The 19966-nt window shown below is 41.1% G+C and overlaps 1 protein-coding gene across 4 annotated transcripts in view; it reads right to left on the minus strand.

The window, feature by feature from the left end:
* Window positions 1-19966, minus strand: part of col12a1b (collagen, type XII, alpha 1b) — a 75650-nt gene that overhangs the window by 55176 nt on the left and 508 nt on the right. For all 4 annotated transcript variants that reach the window (XM_064339877.1, XM_064339876.1, XM_064339874.1 and 1 more), the window contains exons 2-14: window positions 18820-18928; window positions 15394-15510; window positions 14660-14803; window positions 14145-14201; window positions 12412-12675; window positions 11504-11668; window positions 10717-10890; window positions 10252-10542; window positions 9393-9995; window positions 7700-7978; window positions 7104-7379; window positions 6041-6313; window positions 133-402 (exon numbers count right to left, since the gene is read on the minus strand). In XM_064339877.1, coding sequence (XP_064195947.1) covers window positions 133-402; window positions 6041-6313; window positions 7104-7379; window positions 7700-7978; window positions 9393-9995; window positions 10252-10542; window positions 10717-10890; window positions 11504-11668; window positions 12412-12675; window positions 14145-14201; window positions 14660-14803; window positions 15394-15510; window positions 18820-18892 — 2986 coding nt within the window. In that variant the 5' untranslated portion in view covers window positions 18893-18928. The remainder of the gene's footprint in view (window positions 1-132; window positions 403-6040; window positions 6314-7103; window positions 7380-7699; window positions 7979-9392; window positions 9996-10251; window positions 10543-10716; window positions 10891-11503; window positions 11669-12411; window positions 12676-14144; window positions 14202-14659; window positions 14804-15393; window positions 15511-18819; window positions 18929-19966) is intronic.

Raw genomic sequence — 19966 nt, forward strand, 5'->3', positions numbered from 1 at the left:
CATCATAACATCATGCTGCTGGCAGCGATATCGCGAGGATGTGCAACCTCGGACTAACGGGGCGATTGGGACGTCTCTCCCGTCACTTCTCTCAGCATAAGGAAAACGGATAAAATTGGGGAATGGCAGTACCGTTTGTGGTCTCTTCTCCCACGAGCGGCTGCCCCTCTCCGCGGCTGTACTGCGCGTGCACGGACACCTGGTACCGGGTCTCCGGGGTCAGGCCGTCCAGAACCGTGTCCGTAACGCCGCCCGGGACCGTCTTCTCCCCGGCCTCCCCGGTGAACAGCGACTTCCACGTCACCCGGTACAACCGTACGTTGCCGGGGGCGGCCGTCCAGGACACCCTAAAGCTGGTGTCCGTAACGTTTTTTGTGACCAGCTTTTTTGGGGAGCCCATCTCTGAAAAGAAACAAATAAAGTATGTAAGGTCATTAAGAGGATTGATGGTATATTTTGTATATAATGCGGGGTCGATTAATCCCTCCCTGGTCAACGATAATACACATTTTTGCAGATGTCATGGTTCAGAGCACGATTAATATTTTAATTGGCTTGTTAAATTTAGTGAACAGCAGGACACAGTACTCTCTTATTCTGTTAAGACTGGAGGGCTACAATTCAACAGGTTCCAGCACTCTTTAAAGACAGCTGGAACCTGCTGGATTGTAGTCCTCTGGACCATTAATAGAATAAGAGGGCATTTATTCTGATAATGGAACACTGAATAAGCAACTTAATTCCCTGGCTGGAAGATATGCTTCCAGACTCTCGATCCGGTTGAGTGGAACCAGCCTCGGTCTTTGACGTGTAAGTGATATATTTCTTCAACGGTCACCAAGTGTGAATAGAGAAAAATATGCACAAAGGTTTAAATCGTCCATCTTAAGCACTGAAGTCCTTCCAACAGTATTTAATTTTCCGCTGAAAACAAGAAACTCGATACATGAAAGTGCACGAGCTATAAATGCAGATGTGCTTCTGTCCTCCCAAAGGATTCCTCCTCGAAAAGTCAAAGAGCGGAGAAAGCACAGATGAAAGAATTATAAGAGACTAATTCTAAGTGATATCGCCAGCCGGCCAACACACATTCACACAAACACACATACTCCAAAGCAGTGCTGTTGATTCCCAGGGTTCAAAAGCATCTGTGCATCTGTGTGGCCTTGTGGAGCATCTCCCAGTTTAAACATACAACCAGATGGGACGCAATCAGTGAAAGAACTAAAAGCCCGGTGCATCAGACCTCCTTGATCATCAGTGTTGAATATATTTAAGACATGGATACAGGATTTTCAGACATGAAAAGCAGGGGTTTACTTGACCGGAGGCATATTGGTGCATCCCCATAAAGGCATAGGGGAAACATTTGCCCCAGCTATATGATTAAAGGTTTCCTACAGAGGATGATGCATGGGTTTCTGTGAGTGTGTGGTCATTTTGATGGCTTCTCGTGAAACCAAGTACCAAAGCACGGCAAAAGGGGCCAATTTACTTTTTGCTGTAGAAATCCTATGTGCCATGTCAGTGATGAATTTATAATAATCAAAGTAATGAACTTCATTTATACTAGCCAGTGCTTATCAAGATTTAAAAACTGTTTTAGAATGATGTTCTGAAGTTCTCCTTAACCATTAGCAATGTGTAGCACACTCTAGGATTTACAGATAGGAGGCTCACAACACATCAACAAGGAGGGAATTATTCGGCCAATTAAACTTGGGGATTATGATAATGCATTTGGTCAGGACATTGAGGAACTCAGTTCGATGCCTCATCTGAAAAATCTCCTGATATCTCCTACAGCACAGTATCCCTCTCACTGCACTGGACATGTCATTTTCTCATTAGTCCAGAGGAATTGCTGGCCCCCTCTGGCCCACAAAAACCACTTCCAGCAGCAACTCAGTTTTCCCAGGTTGCCAATTCACATATTAGCCAAGGCCAGCCCTGCTTAGCTTCAGCCAAGAGGCTCTACTGTGGAAAACACTGTGGTCAGAACCATTCACGCAAAAAGCAGGGAGTTTAAATGGAGAAAGACAATGGGCCGATTATGATGTGAAACCTAATAATGCACAGTGACAGTCTGCTTCTTGCTTATCCATCCCCGTTTTCCAGCTTCAGGCTTTTATTTGGGCTTACTGATAAAGGCTGTAGTAAGACGTGGGCACAGATTCGTTCTTTAATTACTGAATATCATTTTAAGGTATTTAATAAAGCTGCAGTCACAGTAATTAAATATAGAATTCCAAATTTCAATAATAATATTCTATTCTATTCATTATACTAATGGAATAATTCAGCATGCCCTAAAAGGGACAAGACAAAAACATTTCTGAAAAATCATTGGATCATGTCATCATAAGTTAATAAATGTAAATGTGTTTTTTTGTACATCCATTATCAACGTTTGCTGCTTACAGGTTACTGCTGAAATGAAATTATTCAACTACAATATTTAAATGACAACACAGGGCTATGTTGCATATCAAATTTAAAAATCAACATAGATGTGCATCAAGAAGAGAAAATATTTTCTACCTCAGTGCAAAATGGAGAAAGATTTTAACTATAAGCCTGCGTTTAATTTCATATATTAGAAAGTGAGCTGTGTTTGATTTCATAACAAGTCTTTCCAACTGGCCTGCCAACAACAATCTATCAAAAAATATTCTTTAAGCACACATTCTAATATTGGCAATTTTACTGCACATGTGCAGTCGGAGCCACAGAGATGGGGATCAACCTTTAGAAAGGTTTCAATTTTCCAAGATACTACACTGACAATGAGCTTGTCAGCATAGAATCTCCTCACAGTCTCCAGCAAACCAATCTTCTCAAGACCGCTATGAACTACAACTGAAGAAAACCAGACCAAATTCAATTGCTGCCTTTAGTTCACTGGCTCTCTCTGCTCTCCATCACAATTCCATTTGAATGCAGATGTGCCATTTATTAAATATGGCACACACCCTTCTTCTGCTTTTGAGAAGACTTTGTGATTCCAGTCTCAAACTGCTCATCATCAGCAACGTCTACATTAGGCTGTAATTAGTTGGCACACCAAAAATGTGTGTGTGTGTGTTTGTGTATGTGTGTGCGTGCTACTTTTTTCTTTGCCATTGAAAAAGCTCTAACATTTCACTCACATGTACTGTAAATGATGATATTTTATTTGAAATAATCTGGAGCATTCACATAATTCCTCGCCATTGAGCACTGGTGCAACTGAGCTCAAAATCAACAATCAATGAAATTCGTATTTTTAAAAAAAACAACCAAATGTTGGACTTTTAATCTGGTTTCTCGCATTTCTTGTCCACATGCAGATGCTGGTGCTGACGGGGCATTCTCCCTGATTTGGCAGTCGGGAGCAGGAAAGCGGCAGAAGGCCTGACAGTATTATCCGCTCTGATGAATGTCAGACAGCGGAGCCCAGGAAGGAATCGCACATGCGGCATCCTCACAAAGACCCAACTTCTAAATCCTCAGAGGATGAAGTCACAGGAATGGACCTTATGGCCTGCTCCCCGCATCCTGATTATGATTGATTTCATTTCCACTGCTCTCCATAGCCCCCCCACCCACCCACCCCCCGCCCCCTGTACCAACCCCTAGAGGAAGTACAGAGCCCGCTCTCTTAAAATGGCCCCCGTCATAGCCGCCTCTTTGAAGTGCCTTTCAGGTAACACATTCCATATGTCACGCGTAAAAGCTCTCCTTTTAATTTATGCACAGATCCGTTTCTCTGTCTTGATATTGTGAAAACAGAATATATCTGCCAGCGTTACTAGCCGCCCTTTCTTAGCATTACAATTCAGAATCATCTATCATTACACAGTCCATGAATCCATTACGTCAATATGAGGACAGGGAGAACATGAAGGAAACCCAGGCCCAGTGGTTTGAGCGGCCATCGTGTCTGCATAGCTCCTTCTTTGGTGATACAATCCAGGCGCATGTGTCACCGTATTGCCATTGGAGGTGCCGCTAAGCACCTTTATAGGGATTTCCAGCTCAAAGAACCAAGCTAAACTATTGCACTGCACCAGGTCCTGCAAGCACGGGGATACATGACTATCCACAATGCTAAGTCCTTCATCCTTTAATTGGAAACATACATTTATTATATCAGTCTTTTTTTGTCATTTTCCCACCTACAAAAAAAAGATTATACAAAATATGACAGTTAATTTTTTTTTCAGATCATTGATTCAAATTTAACATCAATAATTCTGAAAAATGAATACAAACCCATGTGCAGATGGAGTTGCTTAGTCTTTGTAAAAGAATTTCCTTGTCCAGCACAAGGCTGACACTTTTGACAGTGATCGCTGTGTCATTTAATTTCCTATTAGGGTGGTTGATTTCATTGGGGAAATGCAATTCTTAGAAGAACACTGCAGAACATATTTCAGGCTGAGTTCTACTAAAAGAACAAAAGTACATAGATGTTTGGAAATGTTTTAATTTTCAGGAAGCCTTGCTACAGAGCCATTAATGATGGAATAGCTTGCCAGGTCATGAAGTTTAAGCCAAGAGCCTTGGGGACTTCAAGTCCAAGCTTGACACAATGTTAGATACTCTCTCAACAGTTGGCAAAATGACAAGCTGAAGTGCACATAAAACACAGAACTACATAAGTATTGACAAGAGGCCTTAGAATTACAGTATCTCCACCATCATCTCTCAATCCTGTCCAAATTGCCACCACCACTCTCTCTCTCTTAATATTCTCTTTTCATTTTTATTTTAAAAAGACAACTCTGTGAACATTTAGACTATTCTTTGTAACACTGGCACAAACCACGGCTTCCCCTCCACAAAATATAAACAAATACACGAACGGTAGCACTTTATAGTTAGCATGGATAGTTATACTTCTCCTATTAGACCTGCAAAGTACTAATCTGAATCCACACATAGCACATACAAACAAATAAATGAACAAACAATCAGTAGCTAAGGACATGCACTCATACAAATTATTATGATTATGATTCTTCTTATTCTTCTTCTTCTTATTATTATTATTATTACTATTCATACAAAGGTGGCTGCACATTTTTGCCACTTAATGAGCCAACTCGTCCACCATTTTGTTTCTACATATCACCTACTTGGGCACCATGGCAGTATAGCCCTTGGCATCCAGTGTACAAGTAACTTCTACCTCACCTCACCTCACCTCATCTGACAGTGCAGCTCTTCCAAGCCTCACCCACGTAGTTGCAGGGAATAACACCAGCCCAAGTGATAAACCAATTTTATACATGTCTTGTCAAGCTAGTGTTGCCTCTTCAACACAACCACTTTCAGTTGGGTTTAAGTACTTGCATCTGATACCACAGTTTACTGACCTTTGAGATAGCTGACAAGCTGTGGCTGATTTGTTCTAGGGTATTTCATTAAAGGATACGGTAGCAGAAAAACCACTTGACCTTAACCAAAATCCTTCCCACTCCCCATGATCCACTAGAGTCAGTTCTAACCTCCAAAGCAGCTATAACAGAAACAGATGTCCTCTCTAACCATTTGTTATTTCTGTCTGCCTACAGGTCAGCCCTTTCAAACTGTCTTTGAGATAAGCAATTCATAACTCTTTCAAACAGATATATATGTTAATGGAGCTTAGCCTTTAGAAACTATGGCAGCTAAAGACTGTTTAATATAAATTAAGCTGCATGACATAGAGTACATTAATGCAGTTAAGAAAGACAGCTGGCGGGTTTGAGAGCGGTGTGTGGGACTGTGCTCGGCATGGCTTGAGCTTGGAAAAAAGTGATTCACTCCTATTGATCTAATTACATACTGCACTGTTTCTGTTGTAGAATTTCACTGTCTCTAAATGACTATAATTGCCACAGCATACACCATATTACTACGACGATACTGGGAAGTGCAAATGACAGGAAACAGGAAATCAAATATACCATAGATTAGCAAGTGAGAAAATGAGAGCGGACTCCCTTGTAAAAAGAAATCCCTCACCTCAGACTGACTTAAGGACGAAGGCACAGACGAAGAGAAAGACGAATACCTTCGAGAGTGGTCCCTCGCCCGGCCAGCGGGTCCCCGAGCCCGGTGGCGTAGCGGGCGCTGACGGACAGGTCGTACTCGGTGGCCGGCCGCAGGTTCTTCAGCAGCGCGGCCGTGTTCTCGCCCTTGACGGAGATCTCCTTCCTCTCGCCTCCCGCCACCGGCTGGTAGGCCACGCGGTACTGCAGCACCCGGCCCGGCGCCGCCCCCCAGGAGAGCCGCATGCTGGACACGGTCTCGTTGAAGACTCGCAGGTTACGCGGGGACCCGTGAGCTGGAAAAGAGGGGACGCGGTTCAAAAAGTGTGCCACCCCGCCAATCGGAGCTAAGGTTATGGAGTTTCTCCACCAATAAAACGGATCCTATCAAATATCTTAAAATTATTTGTGTAATACAGGGCGCATAATGTAAGAGAACTGGGAAAGGCAGGCATTCAATTGACATCTGTCCCTAATTTTGGCATATAATTAAGTTTTTTTTTTTTCTTCATGCAGTGTTTGGTGAGTCAAGCAATTACTACAATTAATTTGCCAATGCTGCTGCATTATAACTTCAGAAATAATAGCAGGGTGCCTAAAATCAACCATATGCTCTTATCCAAGTGCTGTGATTATAACTCTAAGAATTTAACTTTTTTAACAACAGCATGGAGAACCATGAAGCATAGCCACGGACAAAGATCAATTTTAGGTCATTAATTAATTTGGAGAAAAAACAGCATAAAAAAATGGAACTGGAATGCATGTCCAAGCTAAAAGCTTTCATGGGGCTACAGTATAGATAATCACCTAAAAGAATTTGGTTTCCATAGTGAACAAAAAATATTTCTTCTCCCGCAGATGTGTCCATGCAAAGAAATTGCTCCTGTTAAATGCACACCCACATACACACACACTATTGCTTCCTGGCAGGAAACTCTCCACCCCCCCTCCAAAATCTCCCAGTCATATGTCTTCCACGCATACGAACAAGCCAAATTAAGCTGACGTACTTGCGTAACATCAGGTTGCCAAGGGGCGGAACAAAAGGGAATTAAGGGATGAGCGGCGGAGCTCCCAGCTAACCTTCTTTGGTGGTTCCATCGATTTGCCTCTCCTTTCCCAGCCCAGACTGGTACTCAGCAGTCACAAACACGCGGTATGTGGTAGCGGGGAGAAGCTCTCTCAGCACGATGGAGGTCTCGGGGCCGGAGGTGGCCGTCTCCAGCCTCGGCCCGACGCCGCTGACCGGCACGTAGGACAAGCGGTACCTCACCACCGCCCCCGGGGCCGCACCCCACGACACCCGGAAACTGTCCGTCGTCTCCTCCGACACCCTGAGGTTCCGCACTGTTCCTTGTTCTGAAAGAGAAGCGCTGTTGTCACTCCTGCACCTTGAGCTCCCTTACCCACGCCAAAACGACATCACGCCCTGGCTGGGTTCCCAACATTTTAGCATGTCTTTAACTGTCTTAGCATTGGCTATTGGGTATTTTCACGCTATATATTTTCAACTGTTTATCATTTTCTTAATAATGAGTTCATATTTAACATCTTTAGTTTAATATTTAACATTTAATTCATACTTAACATCTTTGGAAGCAATTTGGCATTAATCTCAGTTGCATGTTTTAACCCATTCTCTTTTCAGGTGGAACCCTATAGGAAAAACAAACACTCACCCTCTAATGTTGTCTCCATTCCTTTCAAGGGAAAGCTTTCTCCGATATCATAGTGAGCGAAGACATTCACCTCATATTTGGTGAGGGGTGTGAGGTGGGGCAGGACAGCAGTAAAAGTGTCCCCAGGCACCGAAACAGACACGTAGTCTCCATCTGTGTCTGCAGCCTTTCTGAACTTCACCATGAAGGACAAAACGTCCGTGCTGTTCGAGACCCAGCTGGCCCGAAAACTTCTGGAAGTCACCTCTGAGAAGGTCAGCGACTTTGGTGGATATAAACCTAAGAAGGGAGACGCATCATCCGATTAGAATACTCACTTAATTTTTTTTACCATAATCTTATTTACAGAATTCAGAAGCTGTTGTCCCATGATTATATTATATAAGAATTATATAATGCGCAATTGAAGTTTTGGTGAGTTACACAACGCAGTGGTAGCACTAAATACCTTTTGGACGCGTAATGTAGATTGACTAATGTTTGGCTTGCTATTTCCCCTCATTACGGTCCTGAGAAAACTAGCCATGACATGTGTGTAACACATTGTGGCCAGAAAAACAAAAGCAACATGTGGATACTGGGAGCGGATGGTGACCTAGGCGTGATTTAAATTCCTTGGCCATGACATAAGTGTCATTTCAGAGACTGACAATTCTGTCAAGTCTCTGGCCATGAAAAAATGTCAAAGGTCACAGGACTGTAGGCTGGCGTGACTTCAGAATAATAATTCAGGTTAAAAACAGTTAAGTTCCTGTTGCCATAGCGTTTATAAACAGTTATCAATAACAGATTATATAACCAGTCCTGGGGGGATCCAAGCACATGTCTCTCTGAGACATCATTAAGCTAATTTAACTAAATTAACAAATCCAGATAATGAAAATTGACAGATGACTAATGCCATTACGAAACATAGGAAATGGGAACCAAATTCAGCAATACAGTTTTGTACAGTATGAGTCCTTTTTTCTGAAACTTTCTGGTTGGAATTTGTGTTCTCAGACTTTGATTATTGTTTAAGCTGTTTAAGCACCAAACTATGACTTAAAGTGATCGATTCACTCTTTATTTTTCAGGTATATTTTTTTCTTTGGATTATAAAGTAAATGTATGTTCAGCTATATGTCCATACGATCATTGCGTAAAACATATTCTGACATCATCCTTAAGTTAAGAATGCATGTGTAACAGTTAAATATGACACTGCACTTGCATTTTTAACAAGTTCCTGCCTGCTGCAAAATGCAAGTGCCAATGTATGGGAGCTATGACGGGAATCTTTGCAGGACATTTCATTACAGAAGTACTTGCTGAATGTTCAAATGGAGAGCACAGACAAAGGTAACTGCCTCTCAGATCCTCATAGAAAGTGCCCTCAAAAACGATTGAGCACGTTTGATAAAGAAATCAGCAAGAAAAGTATGAAAAACATGTGCAATTTTGCAATACGGGTAAACTGTATGCTCAAGAATGGGGAAATAGTTTAAACTAATACAAAAATGTTTTAACAAGTAACAATTTACCCATTTTTTTCAAGGGCACTGATCATTTTGAAGGGGACTGTAAATGAAGCGGAAGAGCCGGAAACCTTGACCTTGCTTTACCTCAATAAATGGGACAGCCTTTTCATATGCTTAACAAATTATATTAAAATGGCATCCATAGTGTCTCAAAATGTTACCCCAGTACTTACTCCTTTTCTTAATATTCATGGTTTCCTGCTCAATTCTCAGACAGATGGACTGCGTCAGCTCCTTGGATATCCTCTGGAAAGCGTCAAAGTCCTCCACGGTGTAGACGTGGGTCTCCGTCGGCTCGTTAGCAATGGCCTCCAATTCCGAGCGAACGGCATCCTTGACGCCCACAGCGAAGATCTCCACGTCGGCCTTCCTCAGTTTCGTGGCTGGGTCCTTGAAGGCATCCGAGGACTTCCCATCCGTGATGAGGATAGTGACGCGCGGCACGTTGGTTCGCGCCCCCCTGGCGGGGATAAAGATCTTCTCCCTGACGTAGGTCATGGCCCTCCCCGTGTTCGTGGAGCCTCCTCTGTACGGGAACGACCGCACGGCTTTGACCACGGCGTCGAGGTTGTGGTGTGTGTTCAGGGAAAACTCGGTATGTGGGTCCCTGCTGTACTGAACCAGGCTGATCTGGACCTTATTCGGTCCAATGTCAAAGGTGTTCACCAGAATCTCAAGAAAGGCTCTCACCTTGGCGAAATTGGCTAATCCTATGCTGTAAGAGCCGTCAACCAGGAGAACAACATCTGCTTGTACATCCACACCAAGGGAACATTCTGCAGGAGGAGATAAAAAGCAAATGTCTCCACTCTGGCAGAAATGATAAGTATAGGAAAGATAAAGGTAGTAATGACTGATTCGAATTCAACTATGTATAACTGTAAGAAATAAGATGCATTAAAGCTGTTTAAATCAGAACTTGCCCTTTCACCTTGTTGGTCTCCGTGTAATAGCTTGAGTTTGTACTGATTGATCTGATTGTGTAGACTGACCATTTTGAGCTTTTTAACTAGGCAGGTAAAAAATTCTCACCTAGAGAGACCTTCGTCGGCTGGGTCTTATCCATGGTCATGACGGGCTCGCTCGGCATCAGACCGTTCAGGGCGAACAGGCTGATCTCATACTCCGTGTCCGGGGAGAGGTCCATCACGGTCACCGAGGTCTGAGAGGGTCCTACGTACAGCTCCTGCTTCTTGCTGCCTGCTAACATGGGGACCAGCTGGAGTTTGTACCCGGTGACCTCCCCCAAGGAGGCATCCCACGTCACCCTCATGGATTTGGAGGCTGTCTCTCTGACTTCCAGGTTTGAGGGTGGTTCCACCACTGGGATCGTCAACAAAGGGCACAAGACAGAGCAGTCAGAACAGCTAGGGAGAGCCCGAAAAGCGAAGGGCATTCTCATTTTCATTTCTTTTTCAATTTCAAGTACACAGTGGCCACAAGCTCTGCCGTCTTGCTATTGGAAATTAAGCAAATCATGTTGAAAAAAAAATGTACCTTCTTCCCCGCTCACGAGAAAGTTCATCTGGTCATCAACACCGCTGCAGACATGGCCGATGAGCTTACGCTGCACCTCTTTGATCAAGTTAAAGTTGGGGACATTATAGACATGGCTGCTGTAAGGGGTGGAGGCCATTTGTTTCAGCTCGTCCACATCTGCTTCTTTGATCCCTGCGTTGGACAAAGAACAGAAATGAGATGTAAAATGGATCGTCTCCTACAAACGGAGGAAGATATTCCATACAGCTATTGTGACTTAACTGCCAGACAAATCTCGGAAATGTCATCTTTTATAGCTAAATGTCATCACCGACAAAGCACAAACGTTGCTTCTAAAGACAACTAGGGCATATGAAGACAGCCACAAGTTTGATAATTAATTGCTGCATACTGAGGATCGACAGTACTAAAAGAATGGATAAAGAAAGTGTAAAATGCCAACCCAAAGTAGGAATGTTGTGTACCATTCGCACTTTTAATAAAATCCAGCTGGAATCATGCACAGTAGTTCTATTTCCAACAAGAGGTCTAGTGTGAGAGGTCAGGTCTCTATAGCCAATCAGTTGGTCTTTACAATTTCCCCTTCAATTTTATTGGTGTTTTTACTGTTAAAAGACAAAAACAATGGCACTGCATTTTTCTTTCAATAAAACTTTAAAAAAATTTAATAAACTGCAGAATTTTGATCCTTTGACAAGAAAGCTTGTATGCATTATGAACCACCAGTGTGCCTGATAAGAACACATGAGTACTTTTAAAGGAAAACAGGAAAGTAGTCACTTACCCAAGACAAAAATCTCAACCCCACTGTTCCTGAGTTTTTTGGCATAGTCTTCCACGGGGTCCTGAGATTTTCCATCTGTGATAATCATGGCCACTTTGGGAAATCCCTGCCTGGCTCCAGCAGCCTCGGTAAATGTGTTTTTCAACAGATAATCCATGGCATCGCCTAGAAACATCAGATGACATCTCTGCATTCATTAAAATCAAACCATTTCATCCTAATGTGGCTGTCCACTGTCAAACACAAAGTCTACTAATGATGACATTCATGTTTACACAGGGCATTTTGCACTTAACGCATGAGCTAAGTTATTTTGACTTTAGAAGGCCTTTTTGAAACAACAGCCACTGTTTTCCATCTTTAAAAGGTAAGGAAACTTTTCTGGTCTTACAGGACCCTGTATCAGCAGTATTTTTAAAAAGCTGGCGAGTGGTTGCATGGGGCTGTGCCCTGCAAGCGCAGCGTTTGGCTACGTCTCCAGAACGTTTGGCTGAACTTTCCCGTCAGCAGCTTCAAACAATAAACAACGAAGACACTGTGGAAGCCAGCTGTCAATGGCTGAGAGAGCCCATTCCCGACGTCCTGAGGAACCAGGACCAAACTGCATTCCAAACAGCTAGCATCAGTATCAGTCTTGTGATTGTTCATATCTGTCAAACACGTGAGAGTGTCTGTCCAACTTAGAAGAATTTGCGACAAATCTACATGAATGTCAGTGTCTGTGCAACATGGATTTCTTTCGCATGAGTTTCAGTGCCTGTTCTACACGTCTCTCAGCGACTGTCCAACATTTCGTCAATTTGGACGTATCAACGAAGGGTTTAATAACCTCATTTGGTTAACACAAAAAACGACTCAATGCAAGTAGTGGTTCTACAACTAGCTTGTGGGTAACAATAAATGTGTACCTGTCATTGTGTTTCCACCCTTATAAGGCAAGTTGTTAATGGCTCGGATGAGCTCGCCACGCTTGAAGTACTGGTTCAGGTTGAATTCGGTTCTGGTGTCTGTGCTGTACTGAACCACGCCCACTCTGGTCTTGTCCTCTCCAATGTCGAAGGCGCCCGCCATTGCCGCGATGAAGCTGCGAATGTATTTAAAATTTTCCCTCCCGATGCTCCAGGAGCCGTCCACCAGGAAGACCAAGTCTGTGATGGCACCCACGGTGCACTCTGAGGGGGTACAGGGAGGGCAACAATGGTCAGCTGAGGATCTGGGGGGGGGGGGGGTGGACTTTTCCTGTCAAAAATAGTCCATATTGGGAGTAGTGGCAGATAAACAGAATTAAAATAATCTGACAGGAGCACAAGAAAAATATTTTGCAACAGAAGAGCATCTGCTTATCCTTCAAGTTCCAACAGCAAAATCAAATATAATGATAAATGGGAATGCCTGCTCTTGCATAAGAGAACTGGGAAATGAGCCTCTGGAGGTCAGCCACATGAGAGCCAAAGCATTACTTTTTCAGAGTAGCAAAATGAATTACATCAAACAAAAAACAAACCAATTTTCCCCAGTTTCTACTACTGCGGGCTTTTCATCTTTTTAGGTGTTTTTTAAAATAGTTTTTATTTTATTTTTTCGGGAGGGGGTGGGGGTTTTGCTGTTTATATTCATGTCAATTGTCCATGTGTGTTTGGGGTTCTTTTTTTAAAGAGTACTCCTAAAAACAAACATGTTGATGTTACTACCATGTAATCATTTTTTGCTAAAAAAAATAAAATGAAATAAAATCATAAAACCTTTCCATGTTGTCATTGTGTTTTATGTTCTTTAATATTTTTGTATTTTAAAACCATGTATCACTCTTGAGAGAAAACTTTCTGGAACATTCTGACTAAATTCCAATAATTGAGATGAATCATGTGATGCTGCCTGAAAGCTTTGATCCTGCGAGTCCTGTCTTTACTCTAGCAGTCAGCAGAGACCATTTGGCCTTTGTTCTGACTGTTTTGACCATTTCTGAATTCATCCCTTGACAGATCATGCTTAAATCATCCTTTTTGCTGATGATTAAATCATCTAGGACCAGGTAAACTTAAAAAAAATAATTATGCACAAAAACGTATCTTAGCTTGTCCCGTTGTTAAATTGCTCAGTTGCTCCTATTTGGCTCATGCACCAAGACAAAGTATGTTAATTTTAGAAGATTGAGGCATTATAAAATTGACTTTGACAACAGACCTCGACTTGCTTGTAATAATACAGCAACCCACTGCGCATAGCTCATTGCTTTAGTACATCTGGCCCTGGAGGATATTTTCCAGGCAGAAAAATGAGTGATCTAACCCCAGCCATTCAGAATTCACAAATCAGGGGAGAGGCACATCACGCTTGTAAAGTATACATCTGATCTCCTGATCAGTTACACTTTCCGCTTCTTTTAGAATTTCAGGACTGGGTTTGCCCAGGGCAAGGTGGGGGCCAAATGAAGGCAACTGCTACAGTTGTTGGTTTCCTGCTCTTCAGAACCTTAGCTGAGAATGAGCAAGGTCTGATATGAAGTTTTGTCTGAATTCTGACAGTTCTGACAGAACTGCTTTCAGTGGCGAATACATACCCTACCCAAAATCCTAGTGGATCTACAAACCGGAAGACTGTGCTGATGATAAAACATGGTTGATGATGGCAAAATACTCACTAACTGAATCTGTTGGCTGTGGTCTTTTGGAAGTTACACTTGTGGTGCTTGACTGGACTGAAACAGAAGAGAAGTGACAGTTATGCCTAACATTGTGCCTATCAGCACTGTCATGGCCAGCATATGAAAGGCCATTATGCGCCCGCTCTGGCACAAAAGTCATTTCTGCAATACAATTTTTTAAGGCATTTGTTTCTTTTAAATTTCAGTAGACAACAAATTCTTCTGCAAAACAGGTTACAACTATGGTTAAAATAGACAATGAAAAAAAACACTGCTTAACAACCTAAACAGCACCAAAACTCCCTGAGGACTTACCTCTAAAAGAAATGTCTATCTCAACAGCATCAAACAAGGACATCTTTGCACAAACATTATAGCAGTGTTTTTCAGCCAAGTACAGAGTAATAGGAAAGAAATAGGGAGAGCAAAACTCTCTTTTCAGTGTGCCAACACTGTATCAACCTGTTGATGATATACATCATTGTATATGGCTATAAGAAAATCGGACTTACTTGTAAGCTGGCCAGAGATGGGTATACTTTCCTCTGATCCCAAAAAGGAAGTAAAGGTAACAACATATTCTACATCAGGGGTCAAGTCTGTTATGGATGTCTCCGTACTGGAGGCAGGGAGCTTTATCTCTTCAGCTGTATCTTCTGAAACACAGAGATCACAAACAAAGAGATGACTACCTTCTTTTAAAATATATGCAATCTTTTATCATTTGACAGTGCTGGTGCTTTAGAGTTTTTATGAGAACATACAGTATATAATACAGCAGTGAAATAAAACATAGGTTGGACCACCATACTCTGGGCCTGAGGCTAGTAGGTATAAATCCTTTCTGGGAGATTGATGCTGTTCCCTTGAGCAAACTTAACTGCCATAGATTTTCCAGTAAAAGTCTCCACTCTATAAGATATGGATGACTTTGTTCATCCTTCAGCAAAAGCGTCCCTGCTATGCAAATAATTTACAAAAGAGAGAAAGCAACGTGGTTGTTGGAGCATTGATCTCTAAAACAGAGAGAAACCAAAATCACTCTTCATTTGATTCTTCTATTTTTTATTTCTGTTTAATATTTTGGAATTAGACAACTAATGGGGTTACCTTGTCTGGCAGCAGTGAGTGCTTCATCTGTACGTAAGCAGTGGGTGACAGTGGGTGACAGGAGAACTCTCATGCAAACCTTACACAGGCTTCCAAAACAAGCAAATAAAGCAGAGAAGAGCCAAAGACCACCTACCTGTGTGAGAGACCACTTGTATTCTGTATCCCTGTATCCTTGACAATGGCGGCTTCCATGACATTTGTACTGTGCTCTCATTAAGAATTTTAAATTTCAAGTCTGAGGGGGGTTCAACTGTGAACAAGAATTGAATCAGTATTAGTAATCATTCCTTTATGCATTCATAGAAATGTATATTTAATAGTAAAAATGTATCATAATATATCAATCATATCATAAATTTATCATATCATAGTCAATAAGATGTATTTGTATATCCCAACGATAAACACTTCAGGGCTGGGCTGAAGTTTACAAGTTCATTGTTGGGGTGGCAACAAACGTAGCGCAATTTGTGAAGTAACAGCTCCAGGAGATCATTTTAGCCCAAAATGACCTCTGTTTGAGCTGCCTGACCATGTGACCACAGTCAACAGCTCAAGCACAAAAAGTTCACAAAACACACAATACACAACAATTCTACACAAAATTCTCAGGAGTGCAGGAAACACAACACATGCCCAACTAGCCAACATGAGTGGCTCCCATGTAACAGAGGCTAATTGAAACAGCAGAACATGTAACATCTTTCCATTCATGGGTTATTGATTATACAATGGACTCACAGGATGCCAGATCATTTTGAAGAGAAACTGAGTAACATCAGATCCGCACGTTTTTGGATCATTGTCTCTTTGGACAGTTACATATCAAAGACTCACATCCATTGCAAACCTCTTGAAAGATTACACAGTTTGTCAAAGCTGACACTTGTGTACTTTCTTTTCCCTCAAAGGGATATGCGGTAAAATAATTAAAAAACGAATAAAAAAACACAATCAAATACAAAGAAGACAGCTGAAATACAACAAGATTGTATGCTAAAAAGAAAACACACAAAGAAATGTATAAACCAAAATAAAAACTACAGCAGCAGGGGCAGCTGTTCACATTGAAACTGGTCTTCATATCATCATGCAAGTGTACATGAAAAGTTGTTTGGAACAACTTGAAGCACTTGACAAATATCTCCATGTACAAGGAGGACCACACACACAAACCAATATGATATTTTAAAATGATATTCTTCTATAGGAGTCCTTGTGCATGCAAGATGTGCTGCTTTTTCAAAGTCATGTTCACAAGAAATGTTAATAATGGCAAGAAAATTCTATAGGAAGGGAACTTCGATAACCAAATCACTAATTTAGTAGTCTCTTGTTATATTGCATAAAGTAATATAAGTATAGAACAGAGATAGCTCATAAAAATAGGTTAATTTAAATGTTACATTCTTAAAGGAAGTTAAATTACAATTAATTATTGATGTTAGTAAATTATCCTTACAACTACATATTTACATATATAGTATATTTACTTATTTACTGTTAAGGGGCAAGAGTTCATTAAAAGGAGAATTTGGTTACAAGAGGCATGCAGAGACTGATGTTAAAAGTGGGATTTATCTATACAAGAGGCATGCAAGCACCTCAGAAGGTAGTCTTGGAAGCAAGAATATCATTCTAAAATACTGTTGAGAAGCTCAACAGCTAAGAACAAATTGAATGCACAGGCACACAACAAATGGCCGAAGTTGAAGCTGGATCGGCACACGGACATCGAAAAGGTGGATCACCAACCTGGCAGATCAACTCAATGGGCGTGGCTTGCTCCTTTCCTGTCTCCAAAACGACCAATCCCATCTCCTCCCGCACATTCAATGTGGGGAGTATCCTTCACAACTCAATGCCAAGTTACGCACACCCACACACACACACACACACCCACACACACGCATGCATGCACGCATACAAAACTCTCACACACCACATGTTCCCAAACACACTCTCACGCAAACAGTTTCACACAAACACGTTTTTTCAGCACAAGCATCCATAAGATTTGATTTTATTTACTGATGAAGAGCAAGTAGCTAAGTAAAAGGTCCAAAAAATATTTTAGAGGAGGTGAATATTTTCCTTCTGTTTCCCGATTTCATAACATTATTATTATTTTTTTTTTTTAGCTCAGATGAATGTCTGTTTTTTGGTCATCTCATTAAAACATAAAAGCATAAACATGGCAACAGAGGTAAATGACGCAAGACTTGGTGAAGTGAAAAAAAACCACTTCGCTCAGCTTTAATGAACTTTAAATGAACAATGAATGAGGGAAATATTATATACATGATGTCATCATTTTCCTGCCACTATTTCAAAAGTAGTGTGATTATATAAAACTTTGCTTAACCTTCAGGCTGTGTCATTATACATCCTTTAAAAATACATACTTGTCAAACTCAACGACATAATTTAACTTTTTAAGAATACATTTTAAACATTTTGAGGGTAGAAAGTATCAGTGCTGCTATCAGCTTATTATAAATAATAAGTATTTGAACCATGTCCAAATAATAATATTGTTCAAATACTAAATAGTGATAGTATTGAATGACTGTTCACTAATGGTAAATTCTGACTGCCATAAATAGAAACTACAATCAATCAAACTATTAGTAGCGTTCATTTTTAACTTCAATAGTAAATAAATCTGACTTCATCACCTGGATGTGGTATCCACGTTTGAATTACTATAGTACAGCATTATTCACGCATGAGAAGATAGACTGTAGGCCTACTCTACGTTTGGCGACTGCAGGGATCCAGAATAGTTTCATCGATGAGTCCCTTAATTTGAGTCAAATTTGCTTTAATCTGTTTTTACTGTGCCGTGTATACCTTCACGTGAAAATAACGATCCTTGGACAACCATGAATTAATCTACAAATGGCGCCCCTTGGTGTCAAAGCGAAGACACTACAGACAGATGTTTTGCGCCTGGAATGGATTGGGACACTCGAGTAGGCACAATAAATCGCAGTTCTTAAATTCGTAGGCTCTTCCTCGCGATCAGCGCTGACAGCTCCATACATAACACGGAAGCCGGTATACTTGTTGTTTTTACTACCCGTTAAAAAATGTTTTATATTAACCCGAAACAGCATCCGTAATGGGTCTGGCATACAGTAAGCAGATGATAGAGCTCAATGCTGGAGAACCTGTTCAAAGTTACTTAGATCTGCCTATCAAAAGCCTTAATGTGGCAACGAAAATGACAGTAGAACAGTAGTTTATCATCAGAACTGCGCAAATCTAGTTTTAAACAGATATTTCAAATAACAAGATCACGGACCAGATCATGGACTGAGGTAGCCGACACCTCACACCACGACACGAGAGAGAGAGAGAGAGAGAGAGAGAGAGAGAGAGAGAGAGAGAGAGAGAGAGAGAGAGAGAGAGAGAGAGAGAGAGAGAGAGAGAGAGAGGAGGGGGGGAGCGAGCGTTCTGATCCGTAGCCAATAATGTCAACTAGAAGTCAACCCGTTCGGACATGTTGAATTAATCACATTGGAAAGAAAGTTGAAGGTAGGGCGATGTACGTTACCTGCTTGAGCATCGACCCAGGTTACTAGCACTATCAGGAGGGCAACCGCTGCCAAAGACAGCCTTATCTTCATTTTTAGTCGTTCTGGCTCAGCAGCACATGAATGAATCTATGGAGAGGACACACGATTATCCACTCTACGAATAAATTAACGGTTAACATAGTCCAGTGGAAAGAACGTCTTCATGAGGGAAACAATGCACTTTTCCGAATCTGTCAAGGTACAGTAAAGGTACTCAAAGGATAAACGAGCCATTTTAAAGGAGAACCAGTTCAAGCCACGTTATCTAGTTCCATAATCTAGTTTTAAGTAGCCCATACATACAGCCCACATCAAGTGCACCTCAGAAGATATGGAACAAAAATCCCATCGATGGTTCTATGGTTGCAGCACGCCTCCTACAGTTGTATAAGCTAAATATTTTAATTAAGGTCTCTGTCTAATGCCAATGCAGTAGCCTACACTAGCTATTATACTGACAAGCGAAAGTAAGTGGGCTATAGCAATGATGTTTCTAAAATAAGATTAGGAAATTATTTAAACAAAGACCGCTGTACAAAAAGAAAAACAAAAATAAACTTTGCAGCTGTGCAAACGCGCAATAGTCCACAGTCAATGCAGAAGCTTGAGCCAAGATATATTTAAATTAGAATAAATTAAATACATATGCAATTAGAAAAGTTAATACAAACTAATTTACTTCGTCGGTATCAGCAAGTCCATACAAAAACTGTCCATATATTTCAATAAGTCAAGTATAAAACAAATAATTTTCAAAAAATAAAATAAAATTTATCACTCGGTGGTATATTCTGTCCAAGAAGCTCCAACACAGAAGGGAAAACTCAGCAATGGCACGCTCAACTCTTATAAGCTCTAAGAGTGTCAGCCAAATATTGAAACGGATAAATAGTCTAAATAACGTTTTTATTTAAAGAGTGTATTAAAATTGCACAATGTCAAGAGAAATGCAAAAAATGCAATAACTTCCAAGAGGCGTAGTTAAATTAATAAAACGTTCATGGACATCAAGCAATCATGAGCATCATCTCACAGATAGCCCAATTTTTCGTGAAATAGTTCAAGTTTAAATTGCCAAAAGTTTTTTACTCCATTTTTATATTGTTGAGAGGGGCCATACACGTT

Source organism: Anguilla rostrata, chromosome 6, assembly GCF_018555375.3.
Source record: "Anguilla rostrata isolate EN2019 chromosome 6, ASM1855537v3, whole genome shotgun sequence".
In the NCBI taxonomy this organism is placed as follows: Eukaryota; Metazoa; Chordata; class Actinopteri; order Anguilliformes; family Anguillidae; genus Anguilla; species Anguilla rostrata.